At 40.8% G+C, this 18,797-nt stretch overlaps 1 protein-coding gene across 4 annotated transcripts in view; it reads right to left on the reverse strand.

The window, feature by feature from the left end:
- Positions 1 to 1,933: 1,933 nt before the first annotated feature.
- The window catches only part of LZTR1 (leucine zipper like post translational regulator 1), a 40,027-nt gene continuing 23,163 nt past the window's right edge, over positions 1,934 to 18,797 (reverse strand). For 2 of the 4 annotated variants that reach the window (XM_089677620.1, XM_089677613.1), the window contains 5 exons: positions 16,565 to 16,691; positions 15,669 to 15,818; positions 9,730 to 9,835; positions 9,127 to 9,207; positions 1,934 to 6,976 (listed from right to left, as the gene is read on the reverse strand). In XM_089677620.1, coding sequence (XP_089533746.1) covers positions 6,860 to 6,976; positions 9,127 to 9,207; positions 9,730 to 9,835; positions 15,669 to 15,818; positions 16,565 to 16,691 — 581 coding nt within the window. In that variant the 3' untranslated portion in view covers positions 1,934 to 6,859. The remainder of the gene's footprint in view (positions 6,977 to 9,126; positions 9,208 to 9,729; positions 9,836 to 15,668; positions 15,819 to 16,564; positions 16,692 to 18,797) is intronic. The other 2 variants (XM_089677627.1, XM_089677634.1) reach the window with 2 other exon arrangements.

Genomic DNA, 18,797 nt, shown 5'->3' on the forward strand with positions numbered 1-18,797 from the left:
GGTCGACAGCCACTCTGACATCCTGTAGAATATTTTGGTAAACTTGGGAATTAATTTTCCCCTGAATGACGGTGTGTGGTCCAGACCCTAAGGCAGAGAAGCAAGCCCAAATTATGATGTTCCCTCCACCATTTGGATGATATTTCGATGTTGGTAAGCTGTGCTTTTTTGCTGAGTATTATTCCCAAACAATTAAACTTTTGTTTTATCAGTCCACAAAACATTTTTCCAGTAGCATTGCAGTTTGCCAAAGTGCTCTTTGGAAAACATCAGGTGTGCAGCATTGTTGTTTTGTGGACTGCATTGGCTTTCTCCATTAGTTCTGCAGTGGACACCCTGCCTTCTGTACAGTAGATTCAGGAACACAACCAATAACTTCAGCACAACAAATAACCCCCCAATCTCCTGTGTATACCAATGCTGCTGACACTCACATGCGTTTCCACACACAAATAGGTATATCATATATTAGTGCCACACATATATCTCTATATCCTTATATACATCATTTATTCCCAAACAGGTGCTCTTTATTGCTTATAACCACATATATTCTTAAAGGTTCTTCTCCACCAGAGACATACCATATGTGGATCTAAGCAATAAAGAGCACCTGTTTGGGAATAAATCATAGAGGTACAGATAAAATAACACATCAAGGACTTTTAAGTTGCATTTATTATATTCACTAATGTTTAATAATCACATGATCTGGATGTTTTGATGTATATAAGAATATAGAGATATATACGCAGCACTAATATATGATATATCATGAACAGGGATGTTTGACAGTTCCAGTGCCTTCAAGCCTTTAGCTGTTAATCATGGACTCTTCTTTGCCTCAAGGATTCTGCATTGTGCCTTGGGAGTCATTTTGTCTAGGTGTCCACTTCTAGGAGGCATAACCACAGTACTAAACTTTCTCCATTTATAGACAATTTGCATTACTGTCAACAGAAAATGCCCAAACACTTTGAGATTGCTTTGTATCCCCCTTTCCAGCCTTAGGCAGATCAACTACTCTTGGCTATATGTCTTCAGAGAGATACTTTTTGTGAGGCATGATGCTTCAGCTGATGCTTTTTATGAATAGCAAACTTAAAATGTTTGAGTGTCTTTTATCAATCAAAGTAGCTCTAAACCACACCTCTCATTTCAAAAAAATTGGACTCCAGGTGTGAAAACTACTGACGTTCATTGAAGTACTTTGTCTATGGCAGGGGTATCAAACTGGCGGCCCTCCAGCTGTTGCAAAACTACAAGTCCCATCATGCCTCTGCCTTTGGGAGTCATGCTTGTAACTGTCAATCTTGCAATGCTTCATGTGACTTGTAGTTTGGCAACAGGTGGAGGGCCACCAGTTTGACACCCATGGTCTATAGGTTCATTTACTTTTTCCTTCATCCTCACGTACAAGGTGAGTGGGGGAATCCTCGCTGCTGAGCCTTTGTATTCTGACAGTGGGGCACCTTCCCCACCATCAGAATATACTGATAAGTGCTGCTGGTTGTAGTTGGAGGCACTGATTGCATGGCAAAAATCCAACAGTGTAGCGCGACTTCTGTACAATTACCCTGCGCATCCATGGATCTAAATTCTGTCAATCCCTGCTGAACTGCCTGAATTTCGATTCATATATGGCAGGCATTGTAAAGGGCTATCAATGTAAAATGGTGTCAATTGTTTTGTTGTCTGACGTTAGTGGTTTCTGCTGAATGTGTCACATATGGTGTCCACTTGCTAATAACGTTTATCCGCGGATTGTACGACCTTGCCTATAATGTTATTGAATTTATGTGGCTTGCTTCACTTTTTGTTGGTTTTCTTATATGGCTTTCAGACTGAAAAGGTCAAATACAAAATGTGCATACCTTCCTGTGGTTACTTAAGCTAGGACAGTATGAATGAGAAATAAAGGAGTATACGTTGATAAATATTACCAGAATTTTATTTGTCATTTTCTATGGGTAATATTACCACAAGAGTATACAGAATGCAAGACACACGAGCATATAATACATGTATCCTAATGCTTGAACAGAGACCTTAAAGGTTTGGAATTTCTTTAGGTATTGCTCAGGAGGGGAAGTTAACTGTGTTTTCTGCAGCACAGATACATGGGTGCTCACATGCAGGCAGGTATTTGAAACTTGTCCTTTACTAAATATTACAGATATAAATCTTGAATATTGTCAGTATAAACATTTTATTGTAAATTAAGCATAGACTAGCACTACCTTTACGTAGTACAATCATGGAAAAGCATTTAGGGTCATTCTCTGCATTACTATTTGTTAACAGGTAGTATTATAACGTACAGTTCCCAGGATACAGTGCTGCTCTAAGAATGAAAAGAAACAGGAACCAAAAAGTGTAATGCAGTGTTTTGAGTCATTCAGTAGGATATATTTCATCATTGACTCTTCATTCTGCTATGCATGTGCAGGTGCCTAAAAGATCTATTGTGCTGAAGTGAAAAGTTTAAAATCTGTTGCCCATGTCAAGTTACAGACTGCTTGTTTCTGAACATAAGCATACCATAATCAATGCAGATAATGTAAATGTAGAATACAATAGGCAGATTACATGGTTTCCAGCAATCTGAGGATGTATTGAGCATTAGGACCAAGGTATACTTCAGCTTCCTGTAAAAGTACACTAGACAGGTCATAAGTACAGCTGACAAAGTTTATTCTCATGGACCTGCTTTACAATATCACACTGATCAAGATGCCAGAGTTACACCTGGGAATATTTAATTAAAGTAGAAGTTTAAAGAAATCCTAATAGATCACTTCAGGCTGGCCCCTTTTGCAGGCATAGCTATGTAAAGCATTAAAAATAAATGCCTATACTGTTTAAAATCCAGTAATACACCATCTCTCCCTCCTCTGCACATGCTCAGTTGCGCTCTATTTTTTTGGCATTGTGCAGAAAATGTACGGCACACACTCAATGTGGTATGTATGCTCCTTGCTAAAGAACTTTTTTTTTAAATCAAATTGTTATGGGTACAGTTCCACTTCAAAGGCAAAACTTTAAAGCCGAAGTTTACTCCAAAAATCAAAATCAGCAAAAGGTTACAAACAATAAATGCCATGTGTCCGTTCTGCTTCCACCTCCACCCCCCCCCCCCCCCTCCAAGCCCCATTGCCGTAATCCTCCAGTGTGGCAGGGGTTAATGGAGCTAACAGAGCTGTGACAGGAACTCATTAAAGTGGTTCTAAAGGCTCAAGGGCAGGGGCGGACTGACCATTTGGAAACTCAGGTTTCTTTTACCTTCATGCATTCTACACATGAAGGTAAAAAACCTTCTATGTGCAGCAGTGCCCCCAGCCCCCTCAATACTTACTTGAGCCCCATTGAGATCCAGCGATGTGCACAACAGCCTCAGATGTCCCAGTACTCTGCCCCCTCATTGGCTGAGCCAGCAAGCGGCAGCAACTGGCTCCTGCTGCTGTCAATCACAGCCAGTGAGGAGAGAGGGGACGGTGCCAAGTCACAGCTCAGTGTGAATGGACACACAGAGCAATGGCTTGGGAACACACTCAGGTGCCCCCATAGCAAGCTGCTTGTTGTGGGGGCACGTGACAGAAAGGATGAACCAGGAGAGCCTGCAGGGGATTCGAGAAGAGAATCCAGGCTGTTCTATCCAAAACCACTGCACATAGTAGGCAAGTAGAACATGTTCGTTATTTTCCAATAAATGAACCTTTAGAATTGCTTTAAGATTCACTCTTTTTTGCCCAGCTCCTTCATTCATAGAGCTCAGCTCCTTCATTAGAAGCCATACTACAGCTTCTAAGAACAAAATGTTATCCATGAATTGAGGGGACAGACCTTCCAATCATTCGCCCATGCTCCATTCACAGATCAATTATCAATTATAGTTCAGCTTCTATGAATGGAGGAGCTGGACAGACGGGCAAACATAGTCAGGCACTCTTGATGAGTGCCTGTCACAGCTCCATCACCTCCATTAACCCCTGCTGCACCAGAAGATAACAGCCAAGGAGGATTGTGGTCACATTTAGAGACTGTTGAAAAGGGCTTTGGGCTTTTGTTGATGGCCTCAATTTGAGTAATTGATAGGCAAATCAGATCTGCAGTTCACTTCTGTTTGACCTGATTTAAGTGAGTTTTGCATTCCACTAGACAGACTTGTATGGGACTGCAAATTCCCATCTCATGCAAACGCCCATCAGCACCATACGTACAATAGCTCATCTCAACATATAGCATTCATTAATATATACACATTAACTGCATGGAGCAGAGGTTCTTGCTGGTAGAGGTAGCAAAAGGTCCTGCATAAAATACAAGCCTAAAGTACTTATGTTTAGATGCGTACAGTGTGTACATGTATATGTGTGTAAAATCTACAGCCATGTATGGTTTCAGTCAGTTGTATGTATGACCCTATTATAGTGCTGCACCTAGATGCTTACAAAACTATACACACCAAAACATGCATTTTAGCTATAACTTGATACTGAGGATCTCTACAAAATTAGGCCAGACTGGGATTTCAACAACCAGTCCCCATTGGCAGGAGGAAGAACAGCAATGCTTGGAGTGTCTGCTATTCCAAAATGCCCAAGTGGGGGGACAGACCACTTCTGATCTCGAGAACCAGTGTGGGAAAATTATTATGCAAGGTGCTTCATGATTTCAAGTACAAAAGCCTCAAACAGATACTGAAATATTTGTGTTCTTCAACATGGTATTGATACTTAACCAAAATAAAGCCAGGTCCTATAGACAAACCACACAGATACTTGTAGTGACATTATGCCTAACGTGAAGAAAAAAAAAGGACTGGGGTTACTAAAGTAAACAGTTATATAAACATTGGGGTATCAGTGCTGACCTAACTGCTAGGCACTTGGCTCTTATGCTTACCCTCAGTAATTTTTGCCTGGAACAAGCACATTAAAAAACAAAAAAAGAACTAAAGTTAGAAGCCCTTAACAGCATAACTGTTCTGGGTTAACAACTCAAAGCACTCAAGCCAGCAACATTTTCAGAATGTAAAACCAGCACCCTCCATGTTTCTTTTAAACAGACGAAAAAAAAATGTAAGCCTTAAAAATCAATAAATACACACAAGATCTTTCAGTACAGCAGCTTGTATAATGACATGTTTAAAATGACATAAAAGAGATTAGAAGGAAAAAAAACATTAGGCTATTTATTAAAAGCTAGAGAAGACTGTGGCTAGATAACTCTTAATCTGTGTGACCAGGGCTAAAGCAAAGGGTTCAGTCAGTACGTGAGCCAAGTACAATCGTTGATCAATTAATTTGGTCACTCAGTGTGATAAAACCAAATACTACAGAATATTTGCGAATATCATCTTACAGCCATTTTTATTCTCCATTGTATCCAGAATTTTGAATTGACCTTTGACACACCAACTTTGTCCGACTTGGCCATACTCTGTGCATAGACTTAGTGCAAGCTAATACCCTTTTAGACTAATGTTTACAAGGAATGATTACACAGAGGACTTGTTTGGAGACTTTGGCCTCATTCACACAGGCATACCAATCATTACACTCATGTGCATCCCAGAGTGTACATCCCTGTGGGTCCATCGCATAGATCAGACCCCGCTCTGTGTCCTACTCTCTGCATCAGACTTGCATGGATGTCCACTCCAGGATGTGCACAGAGATCCATACAGCTAGCCGCCTGTCATCAATTTGAACAGGCTGCCTGCATGGAAACCTGTGCGTTCCATACAGGTGAAAAATCACCCCTTCACATGGATGTATGGATCGGTACACCCATGTGAATGAAAGTTTTCTTTAAATTCTGTGTTTTTAGCATTCTATTGTGTAAGTAATTGTCATGATGTGGTTGCTTCTGTCCCCAACATTTCTTACAATCAAAAATTAGTTATATTTGAACATTCTATGAGGTTATGGAAAACTGGAGCAGATAAAAGATTTTTGGTTATCCATACCACATTAGTATATATTGTTTATTTTTGGAAACTACACAGAGAAAAAAAAAGACTTTGTTCTGATTGGCTGCTGTGGGCAGAATACTTGCTTTTGTAATAATTTCCCACTATGAGGGCCAGGAGTACTCTACATAAGCTTTGAGCAGTAAGCCTAAAGCCGGCCATAGATTCAAACCATGTATGGGCAGACTGAATGTACCCAAATTGATCGATGAACTTGGGTACAACCAGGCTGTCAGATTTTACATTTGATTATTGCTAGAAGCTATTATAGCCACTAGCAGTAATCACTGTGTTCTCCTGGCAGGGACAAAGACTCCTGCAGGGAGAACACAATGACTCCACGGAAGGGATTCCCCCATCATCACTGACTGGAAATGGCATCTTCCAAAGCTGGCCATAGATGGAGCGATTCTAAGTGAATCTGAGTATCTCACAAACTGGAATTTGGATAATTACTAAAATATATGCATCAAGATTTACTGTGGCTTTGTTTGCCAATTCCCTCTTCCATATTTATGTTACCAAAAAAACAACAAAAAAAAAAACAAGAGAACCATAAACACATGCAACTTTTATGTACATACAACAAATTTAAACAATTTTGAACGGTTAAACAAAAATATTAAATATGAACATAAAGTTATAGTGTCCCTTTTAAGTACATGACTTGTTACTGCCATAAGGGTGCAGGGCAAATCTTTAGTATGAAGCATAATAGGCTATTCATATCAGCAGCTGATCATCTTTCCGCTATTAGGAGGACACTTCAGTATTATGGTCCCACATATCTGACATTAGGACATTTAATTACAGCAACAAGGAATGGTTCAACAATTTGCTGGAGATGTCTAAACAGTCCACCATGGTGTGCTAGAGAGTCGTCGTTCAAATGTCTGAGCCCAGTTCAGCACACTGCTTGTCCGAGATGTGATTGGCCAGAGACTCAATGATGTTGATGAGCAGATGTTGACTCAGTGACCGCAGGTTCGGTAACTTGGCAACCTTGATACAAGGAAGGAAAGGGGGAGAAGGATGAGGATTTACTGTTAAATCACTTTGGCTGAACCTGAGATGCCGGATTTCACTTATTATATCTACATGAAATACAGATTTACTAAGAATACCATAAAGGGGACCCAAAACATCCCAATGTATATTTAAATTCTGCCAGTAACAGCACTTCCTGTTTCAGGGCTCCTTCAGTTGGCTATTGGGCTGCCTACCAAATCTGCAAATGCCTCCTGCATACTTAAAAGGCAGCCTAACAGCCAGCAAAAGGCGCTTGAATGGCAAGCTGACAACATTGCTACTAACTGCAAGGCAATGGTTTAGGTTTGTCTGCTAGCTAACAGGTGGCAAGCCTCACTTTCGTCATTTAGTACATGCGCTGCTAGTAATACAAAGTCATATTAGAGCTTATGGAGCTTCAAAGAGGGCAAATTGTTAATTGTTGATGCCCACTTACTTGGTGCCTCTGTGACTGAAGTTGCCAATTAATTTGCTGTATTGTGAGGTACAGTATCAAAAGGCTATGACGGCATATACAGTTTCCAGGAAAATGTCGTCTGATAAGCAAAGAGCGGTCAACCTGGCCAACTGACCGAAAGCGACATTCTACAGGATTGTGAACCGGAATAAGAACACAACTGCTGTAAAAGTGACTGCAGAGCTCAACCTCAGTCCCATGAAGATTTTTTTTTTTTTTTTTAGCTTTAGGTAGCAGGATTAGAACCCCTCTCAGTGGCCCCATTAAGAAGATTCACACTCTTTGTTTGTCCTATTTACCATTATCATGAAAATCCCCAGAAAAGTAATGGCGGAGAAATCTTCCAATGGGTCCCCAAGAGATTCCCTTAATTTGCAGGGATTTCCTCTCATTTCCTGTTTGGATATGGGACAGGACGCGAAGGGAAATCTCTGCAATGGGAAAAATATGGCAAAAAAAAAAAAAAAAATCTTGCTCTATCCAGATGAAGAAAAAAAAAAAAAAAGTTTTGCCTATCGTTCTACTTTAAACCTTCCAAAAAAAAAAAAATGACATCCTCTTCTAACCAGCTAAATAATTATAATAAATATAACTCGCAGCCATTGGTTTCCCAGTAGGATCGCCGACTGAGGCTGGTTGTTAAACCGGCTTCTGTAGAACAGACAGCTCTAAACACGGAGCCAACGTTGGCTGGTTCCTGCTGCACTGACCGATTTTTGGCTCATGTATACCAGGCGTTAACATAGCTATTGTCACATTGCTGTGAACAGGAAAGATGACAGTATCCCATTTTCTCTGCAGCCATCACTACTTCCTAAACCTGACATTTATTTTCCTTCTCTACAGTACTCATTTTGTCATTGGTATTTACAAGGATTACAGTGCTTGTGCTCAAATAAGATTACCTTTGTGCAGGAATTTGCTAGGGTTGATACCTCTGAAGGTATTGTGTAAAGGGAGGTGGTGGAGCCTTTTTTTTTTTTTTACAGCACTGGGTCGGATAATAAAATACTACATAGACCATTTTCAGGAGTGCACTGGGCATGACCTAACATCTACAGAACAGAAGGAGGTACAGATTTTCCTTTGGAAAATGCAATAGACAAAATGTACATCTTAGACTTTAAATGAAAAATTGAGATTAAAGAAATACGAGAAGCCATGCACAGAGACAGGACAGACAATTAACAGTTTTTTTTATTGGTCCACAAATTTAAAGTGGCAAGTGCACCGATATCTAAAACAGAGAGTGCAAAGATGTACACATAGATGAGTAAACATTCAGGTCATGTAGCTGTGTGTAGCACTGCTCAATCAGACATTACACAATGGAAAAATGATGAAATCAACACAAGCCTATGTTAGTGGAGAGCACTGTATGACAGCCAGATGGCTGTCTAGGACCACCTTTGTACAAATATATATATATATATATATATAATTATTATTATTATATGGAGAGGCATATCTGATTTATGAAGCCATTAGCTAAGATATGCAAGTATTAAGAAAATGACTATGACAAATGTCCTATTGATCCTTTGTACCCACATGTATGCACAAATACAGGGTGACGTTAGGTTTAAGAGCCAGTAGAAAAGACAGCGCCAACACTGAAGATGATTGGACAACATGGTCCCAGAGCCCAAGAAAAGATGCCACCAACCTTCGTGAACTGATGGACAATGATGTGAAGGCAATGCTTCTTCATATCCAGAGCCTGTGTCTTGTCTGCTGCCTCCAGAATCTAAAACAAAAAAAAACAAAATGATCATCAAAAAAAAAGAATCACATTGTACAAGTTTATACCAAGTCTCTCTCCTCTACACATAAGGTGACACGTTGAATCACACTGTACAGGATTATACCAAGTCTCTCTCCTCTACACACAAGTTGACAAACAGTTTCTACTAGCAATAGAGTTGCTTCCCTGAAGCTAGAAATTACCTTCTCCAAAAACTTGCCAGCGCTTCCAAAGCAATAACAATCACTGACATTATTATTTACTTCTGTATCTCATCTGCTCAGTTTTTCTTCCATACAAAAGGAGCAGAATTTCTTAAAGGATTCAGATCAATAAGCATTTACCTCTAAATGTATAAACATATAGTATGAACACTATATACAAATATTAGTATTGTCATTTGCTTAGATTTCTATGGATTGCCAATTAGAAGTTCTGCAATACACAGTATAACTTGTACACATGTCTATACAGAGCTTATTATGGTTCTTCTGGTTTCACACATAAATCATTAACAAGTAATACCTGAAGCACATTTTCAACTGTCACATTCATTTCCAGGTTCTGCCTGCAATAGGCCTGCAGTCTGTTGCTGAAGAATCCATAGTAATATGGAGCTGAGAACAGGTAGCTAAAAATCAAGTTAAGGATTTATTTCCAGGCATGACAAGGGTTTATATTTGACAGGCAGTATGTACAGGCTGTAGTGCTAAAGTACACAAATTGCCCGATAGTCTGGAACAAGCAGCCTAAAGGAGGCATGTAATTAAAGGATAACTTTACCTTTGGGAACATGTTACATGCAGGACCAGATCAGCCTTGCCAGCCAGAGATAGCCTATCAGGAGGCTGCAAAGCAGAATCTCGCCCATATTCTCTCCTAGGTGCAGTGCTTGGCTACTAAGGGTGGTTGTTGGAGTTTTCCAGCTACAATGAAAGTGGGGAGGCAGAGCGGGGTGTTGAGGGACAAGCATGGCTTAATTGAGAAAATAAGGCACATGGCTGGTGTCCCATTAGCATCTAACTTCCGCCCACCCTGCACCCCATTAGTGCCTAACTCCCACCCTGTGCCCAATTAACGCCTAACATCTGTCCACCCTCTGCCCCATTAGTGCACACTTTCTCTCTACAGAGCTCCATCGAGCTTCTCTTACTGTACCAAACAAACCCTGCCTACCACTGTAGAACTAAAGCACCGCCCCAAAGGACTTTTAGCAAATCAGGAAGCAGCAAGGAATCTTCGCTGATATTCAATCTAGGAGCAGTGCTCCGGTTCTAGAGGTGGCTTTTTGGGGTGGCTGGGCCTAGATTAAGGTAGGGACCTGGAGCTCCAGTTTTTTAAGGTGGAACATGTAACATGTTCCCGCTGCACCCCCTCCCTGTGACCAAAGTACGGGGAGAAGTTCCCTGTACTAGCTGTCACTGTTCAAAAACAGCGCAGACGTGCGTGGCCTCCACCCACACGGCTGCGTCATTCATTCACAGTCCTCTGTGAATGAATGGACTACAAGTCCCGACATCCTTAATGACTGTTGGCTTGTAGTCCTCAAACTACCACGGCGCTGTGTAGCGTCGCGGTAGTTAAGCGAGTCTTCCTGTCAGCAAGTATTGGCTTGCCTGTACGGGATGTACCAGCAAGCAGATGCACTGACAGTCCGCAGGAGACCTACGTGGCATCAGCGATCTGCTAATCACTGGTGCAATACTTTACACGCTGCTAGCACAAAAATTAATAAATGCATTTTTTTTTTCCTGCAAAAAATGTGCATTTATTATTTTTTTTGTGGAAAAGTGAACTTATCTTTTAAGGATAGGCAGATTTTGCTGACAAATATGAAGAATCAAGTCTGTCCTATGGCATCTTGTGTTATCTTGCTTTATTAATAAAACTAGGCTGGAAGCCTCAAAACACATCCTGGTGAGTGGACCGAGTTTTTAACTGCTTTCTATTTGATGCTAACCCCTAAGATATGTAAATGTATCAATCTTCAGTTCTCTTCACTATTATATGTACATATTGTGTGCTGCTTTTATACTATTCATTAAAGCAGTGTAAGGTAAAAATGTATTAAAAAAAATAATATTATACTTACCTGCTCTGCACAAGAATGTTGCACAGAGCAGCCCCAAATCTTCAAACACTGCTGGCACTCTGGGCTTCTCTTTCTCTATGTGCCACCATACGAAGCTGTGTGTCCAGTGACACGCACAGCTCGGTTCAGCCGCTCCACCAACTCAGTGGATTTGCCTTACAGCAGCAGGAGTCGATGGCTCCTGCTGCTCTCAACTAAGCCTGTGAGAGGAGAGATAGGAGAGAAGACCTGCAGGCGAGCACAGCGCTGGATCAAAATAGGTAAGAATTTAGGTATAATGGAGAGAAACAGCAGCTGAAAGTTTTTTTTTTGTTTTACCCTAATGCATAGAATGCATAAAGGTAAAAAAAAAAAAACTATTTGACTTTAGAGCCACTGCAAGCTGCTTATAGACAAACACACCTCTAACTAAAAGTAGCAAAGCGATATCTTCGTATTGTGATTGTGGAAACATGCGATTCCACATGACCTTCCTACCTCACCTTTGAGAATGATGGACTGCAAAACACAAGTGAGGGGTTCAGTGCTTTTTCTTTGGGGATCAGTCAGATAGCTCACCCCCTAAATGCAGAAAGTTCACCCCAAGTAATTAAGTACGTTTCTGATCATGTGTGCTGTTTACTGCTTGGGTGTTAACAATTACACTGCCAAAATACTAGAAAGCCATACTTATGAATACTGTCTGAATTCTCTTAGTTTTCTTAGCTAAATAGAGGTGTTTCCTGCCAGGCCTCCTTAGATTCTTTTTGAGATATGTTTACATGTACATACAGCCTAGGTATTGTGTCCAACCTGTAAAGCATAGGCCAGAGACTGCATTTCTTTGCGTGCAAGGACACAGACCCATGTACACTATGTGCAAATATCACATTTTGCTGTTATGACCCAGGCTTATGTGCATTCCAGAACCTGTGTTACCTATGTCACACACCCTCATGCATCTATAGGTGCATACATACAGAGTTGGCTATTGTGCCAACTTTACAGGAAGCTACGGAATGCTGCTTGTTGCAACAAGAAACAGTTGGCTTTACCTTTGCAATGCAAAATATTAATATATGCAAAACAAAGCGGACAGCTTACCGTATATACTCGAGTATAAGCCGACCCGAATATAAGCCGAGGTACCTAATTTTACCACAAAAAACTGGGAAAAACTATTGACTCGAGTATAAGGCGGTGGTGTCAGTGGGGGGAGGAATAGTGCCCCATCGTTGGTGTCAGTGGGGGGAGGAATAGTGCCCCATCGTTGGTGTCAGTGGGGGGAGGAATAGTGCCCCATCGTTGGTGTCAGTGGGGGGAGGAATAGTGCCCCATCGTTGGTGTCAGTGGGGGGAGGAATAGTGCCCCATCGTTGGTGTCAGTGGGGGGAGGAATAGTGCCCCATCGTTGGTGTCAGTGGGGGGAGGAATAGTGACCCCTGCTCCAGCCTGGGCTCGCTCGCTCCCTCTCCCATGGTACACACTTACCGGTCAGATGTCTTCCTTCTCCGGCCGCTCTCCTCCTCTTCACTCGCTTGATCTTCGCGGTGCCGCTCGGCTCCTCCTCTCCAAGCTCCACCTCCTCGCCGGTGATTGGGCGCCTGTGTGCCTCTCCTGAGCTACAGTTCCGGCGGCCAATCACCGGCGAGGATTGATCCCGGGGGTGTGTCCAGATGACAGGGACGGCATGTCATCCCGCCCACACCTGGAGACGTTGACTCGAGTATAAGCCGAGGGGGCCGTATTTCAGCACAAAAAATGTGCTGAAAAACTCGGCTTATACTCGAGTATATACGGTACCTTTCAGCAGATGCCCTTTTCCTTAATCTATCAGTACAGTGGTGCATGGAGTCTTGAAGCAGTTAGTGACTTTCTCCTGGTTATTATGCACATTGCCAAAAGAATGTTGTACTATCAGATCAGACAAGTGAAGGCAACTACTTACAGCTAAAGGCCCCCATAGATGGCCAGAGAGAGAGCGAGAATGAAAAAAAAAAAATAAATAAAAAATCATCCCATCCATGCTTGGAGTGGAGGTGCCAAACAGTGACTACATTTGATAGGATAATCTTTCACCTGGCTAAGGCTGGCCATACACTCTACAATTTTCTGTCCAATTTCCTTTAGATTTACCTTCAACTATGTAGTGCAAGAGCCTGCTTAATTGGATACAATTGAAAGTGTTGTTAGGTTTGACCTCCTATTATATGGTTTTTGGTAAATCTAAACCAAAAATCTCAAGAAAATTGTATAATGTATGGCCAGCCTTAGTCGATTTTTAAACTGACTTGTCAAGCTGGGTGGTGCCTGCAGGGCCACTCATAGCATGAAATTTAACTGTCTATGGAGGTCTTTGATTTATCATTCATATTTTAGTTTACAATGTCTAGGACTACAAAATTCTGCTTTAATCTGACCATACATTAGTAGATTTTTGAAAAAAACATTCATACAAGCATTCGTGAGAAAACTCTGGGTACATTCATTGAATCACTTGATGAATGTTGCTCAAAAGTACTTCAAAATTCCGTTCACTCTTAACATGTTGGAATGAAAGTAATTACGCTAATAAAAAAACCATATACAGTTAGAAATATATTTGTTTGAGAAAAACTCTCCACCCTGCTAGAATTTTCTCATCACTGTGTTTGAAAACAAATGTCGATTTAACACCATGAAATATGCAAAAATGGTGTGGCGCTAAATCATAAATAACAATAATGTGATAAACAAAGTGCAAAATATAAACTGCAAAATGTAAATGCAAAATAAAACACATACAATATTAATAAATACTGTGTTAGATCCTACAGGATCTATAAAGTGTCTTATACATGATGTTTGTATCAAACTGTGCAATATTAATAGGGTCCTATCCAGGGACCTTATAGTTGACAACAACCTGTCCCAAATGGGACCAACCCCAAAACAATACTATGTGATATATATAAAAATAACACCAGTAACCATTAGAAAATCAAAAGAACGTGTTTTTAAACAAAATTCTACTGGTGTATGGCCATAGATGGCACAATAAAAGCAAACTTTTTTTTAGCACAGCTTGTGATTATTGGCTAAATTTGCTGTGTTGGCAGTAATAAGTCTCTAACAGTTTGAGGCACAGGAAGATTTCCCAAGTTGTGGGCAGTTCCCAATACAGCACTCCACTTTTTTATTATGAAGAGGAGCAAAGTATTCAAAGCAATGTGTGTGCGCCATCACCATCTGATGATCAACACCTAAATCGGTCCAATCCACCCAGCACCATACCCTTCTTGCCCCCTGGAGAGTGCCTGGCCAACGTCAATGCTGTAATAAAGATCATTCACATGGAATCGCAGCTCATTCACCAGTGAACTTCGAAAATGCAATTTCTTGAGTTATGTTGTTGCGATATACAACCAAGATCTTATTTAACCACTTGCCCTCCAGTGGATCTACCCCCATGACCAGGCTATTTTTTGCATTACAGTGCTGCGTTACTTTAACTGACAATTGCGCGGTCATGCAACGCTGCACCCAAATGAAACGGACATCCTTTTTTTCCTACGAATTTGGTGGTATTTGATCACCAGTGCGGTTTTTTTTTTGCGCTATAAGCAAAAAAAGAGACAATTTTCAGAAAAAAAAAACAATATTTTGGACTTTGCTATTAAACATGTCCAGTAAAAAAATAAAATGTTGTCATAAATTTAGGCCAAAATGTATTCTGCTACATGTCTTTGCGAAAAAAAAATCCCAATACGTGTAAATTAATTGGTTTACGTGAAAGCTATAGCGTTTACAAATGGGGGTATAGATGATGGGATTTTTTTTCTACTAGTAATCGCGGCGATCGGCAACTTTTAGCGGGACTTCGGCGGACATTCTGACACCAACAGAGATCAGTGCTAAAAAAAAAGCACTGTTACTGTGCTAATGGGACTGGGAAGGAAGGGGTTAATGTGATTGGCGATCAAAGGGTTAACTGTGTGCTGGGAGTGTTTTACTAGGGGGGGTTTCTTCACTGTAAGCACATTGATCGGGATGGCTGTACTGTGCACAGCCATCCCGAGCATTGTGCTCAAGCTGACAGCGAGGAAGATTGTTTGTAAACAAAACAATCTTCCTCCCCTTCGGAGATGCTCGGTAATCACTGGGCGCCGACAGGTAATTACCGGCTGGGAGCCGGTGATTGACATCTGCGGCCGCGAATGGCTCTCGCACGCCCCCTAGCCGGAAATGCAAAATCACGTACATATACACGTGATTCTGCGCGTGTGTGCCACCCTGTAGCAGAATATCTGCTATAGGGCGGTCCTTAAGTGGTCAACTAACACAGATAGATATGGTGGCATAAATGAGGTGCTGATATTTTACACAACCCCCAATTTGATAAAATAAAAGGATACAGTGAATCTTCAGGGGGCATATTCACCTCCCCATAATAGATGTATCGTAGTAGTGACTCAAAAGCCTGTTTGCTGGGCACCATCTCACCAATAGAGATATTTACTTGACCATCCTCAGGCATGAAAGATCGGAACATGGCCTCAAAATAGCTGCACAGATGAATAGTAAAGTGGAAAGCAATTACTCCCATTTACATGCAAGGACCAGTCTATTTAATTGTAGATAAACAGGGCTGCTGCCTCACCGATAAGCTGATAGAATCTCATTGTTCATTTAACTACCCTTGCAGTCATTTCTACCATGCGGAAAATCTACTACATAACTAGAGATACAATTAACAGGATACACAGTACAATATACAATGTAGGCTAAAAAGACAGCCACTTTGCTTTTACCGATCATGTTTCTAGATTTTCAAGTCAGATCAATAAATTATTATACTGGACATCTCAAACCCAATTAAAACATGCACTGTTCATATAAGGGGCTTATGTATGTGGGCATTGTTAATGCATGCCAAACGCTGTTCAGCAAATTCCCATATACCTCAATGGTACATAGTGGCTGACAGTTCTGAGGCTGCATTTAACCTGGTTAATTGGTTAATGTTGGATTCTCTGACACAAAGTATCCTATTAGAGATGCGTTTGCACTGCATGCATAGGCAGTGAAATACATGCTTTTATGCAGAGCTTTGATTGAAAAAGCCAGCATTTGACAGCAAATCCCATGTACACAAGCACTTCGGTAAGATTACAGTTTTCTGGAGGCCGTATGTCAACGTAATAATGAAATATTATTGGCTAGTATTTACCACAGAAAAAAAAATCCCAATATTTAGTTCCTATTTTTTTGTTTTTTAAACCAAATGTGAATGTGTGAAGTGAATGTGCACCTGGATCGGGCAGCCAGGATGGCTTTGTGTGCTGGTCTTGGGTGTCCATCGAGCAGTAATGTGATGTCACAAAAATCTCTTCCTGCACCTTCCAGATAAGCTTTCATATCCTGAACTAGGGACGTGCCTGAAACACATGAACACATGGATTGGAAAGTAGCAGTCTTAAATAAAGAGTCGTATATCTGTAAGCAGTGGCCACAACTTCCAGCAGTCCTACACCTGCAGCTATGCACTGCCAGAGAAAATGTCCTGGTCTGGAGTGGCCTGACCTGCAGCAGATTTAGCCATTTATGGTGCCAACTTAACCTAACGTATCAAGACATTTGGGGGTTTATTTACTAAAGCTGGAGAGTCCAAAATCAGACTCCCTTCTGCCTAGAAACCAATCAGCTTCTAACCTCAGCTTGTTCAATGAAGCTTTGGCAATGATACCTGGAAGCTGATTGGTTTCTATGCAGAAGGGAGTCTGATTTTGGACTCTCCAGCTTTAGTAAATAAACCCCCTTGGTATCAGTGATGAACATGACTGCATCACTTATCTGCATACGTGAACTGTGAAAGCCAACATTGTATGGTCTGCACAATAACCTTAACCACTTCCAGTCCGGACACTTTTACCCCCTTCCTGCCCAGGCCAATTTTCAGCTTTCAGTGCTATCACACTTTGAATGACAATTGCGCGGTCATGCAACACTGTACCCATATTAATTTTTTAGCATTTTTTTGAGACAGATAAAACTTTATTTTGGTAGTATTTATTCACCACTGGGATTTTTATTTTTTTTTCTATATAAATGAAAAAGTCTAAAAATTTTGAAAAATGTTTTCTTATAAAATTTTGCAAATAATCTTTCTTCATAAATATTGGCCAATATTTATTCAATTATCTTTTTAGTAAAAAAGAAAAATAACCCAAATTAGTTTATAACCAAAAAGTATAATTTTCTTTGTAATTTTTACATTATTTACGTTTTTTTTATTTTTTTTTCTACATATGGTCACCCTAGCAATACAGTGTCACCACAGTGACACTGTACTAGTGGGGGGTGATGAAGATTTTTTTTTTTTTTTACACGGATTGCTTTTACACCCATAAAGGCTGTAAGAGCAATCATTTCTCCTTCTCTCTGGCTGCATTCTTGCAGCCATTGAGAAATACTGTGTGAGCTGTGATTGGTCACAGCTTGTGACATGATACAAGGTTGTTGTGAATAGCCTTGTACCATGTGACCTCTGTGATCATTCCTAGATTTCACACGTAGTAAGCAATGTTATCAGAAGTGACATCTTACTTACTACTCTTTCCCGGAAACAGCGAGAACCAGATCGTGGTGCTGCACGCTCCCAGGTAGCGAGCACAAGCAGGGAGTGGGGAGGACGTTTATAAACGGCCTCCTGCCCCTGCACTGCTCCCGTCCGGCCGTTTATATACATGGGCCGGACGGGAAGTGGTTAAAATATACACAGGAGTCATAGCTCCTGCTATGTCGGGCATTTGAAGGGAAAAAACAATTTTTCCCAGTGAATGTAAGAAGCTATACTATGCAAACGGTTCTCTACCAGCCTCCTCCACCATTTATCCAGTGCATCTTAAGAATCTGATTTATGAAACTGGAGCAAAGTCAGCTGATATTCAGATTCTTTTCCAATTAATCTGCAGGGCTGTAAATAATCAGATCCACTGATACAATTTAATTTCTAAATTCCATTATATATGAAGTGAAAGCAAAAACCTGTTTGCTATAGTAAGCTGCATGGTGTTAGTTTGTTAATTATAAATATTTAAAACCATACATACTCACCTCCATAATAGAGTATATGTGATGTGCATTCATGACCACTGATTGCTCAGTTCTCAGTCTACTTGGTGTGGAAAGCAGCATGTCATTGGCCACTCTCTGCTCCACCAGTGTTCACTGGAGTGCAGGGCTGGGGAGAGGGTGGGTGTGGCTGGCTGTCTCCCAGCCAACTGTCAATCAGGCAGTGGGGTGGATCCGAACAATATTGTCTGGATCCTTCCAAGACATGGTAAAACTCTGCTCCATCAGCTGATAGTAGTCTATAGTAGGCCATTAGCTGACTCTGGGTCACATGAGTACAAAAGTGCACTCCTGTAACCCACAAGATAATTATGATCAGAGAAGCTTTCACCACACCTCTCTTTTAAAGTAGAGTTCCACGTTTAATTTAACATTAAAAATACTAATTCCATTACATAATTATGATGTTG

This window comes from Staurois parvus, unplaced genomic scaffold (assembly GCF_062004578.1).
Source record: "Staurois parvus isolate SC_StPar_1 unplaced genomic scaffold, SC_StPar_1.0 ptg000014l, whole genome shotgun sequence".
NCBI classification, from domain to species: Eukaryota; Metazoa; Chordata; class Amphibia; order Anura; family Ranidae; genus Staurois; species Staurois parvus.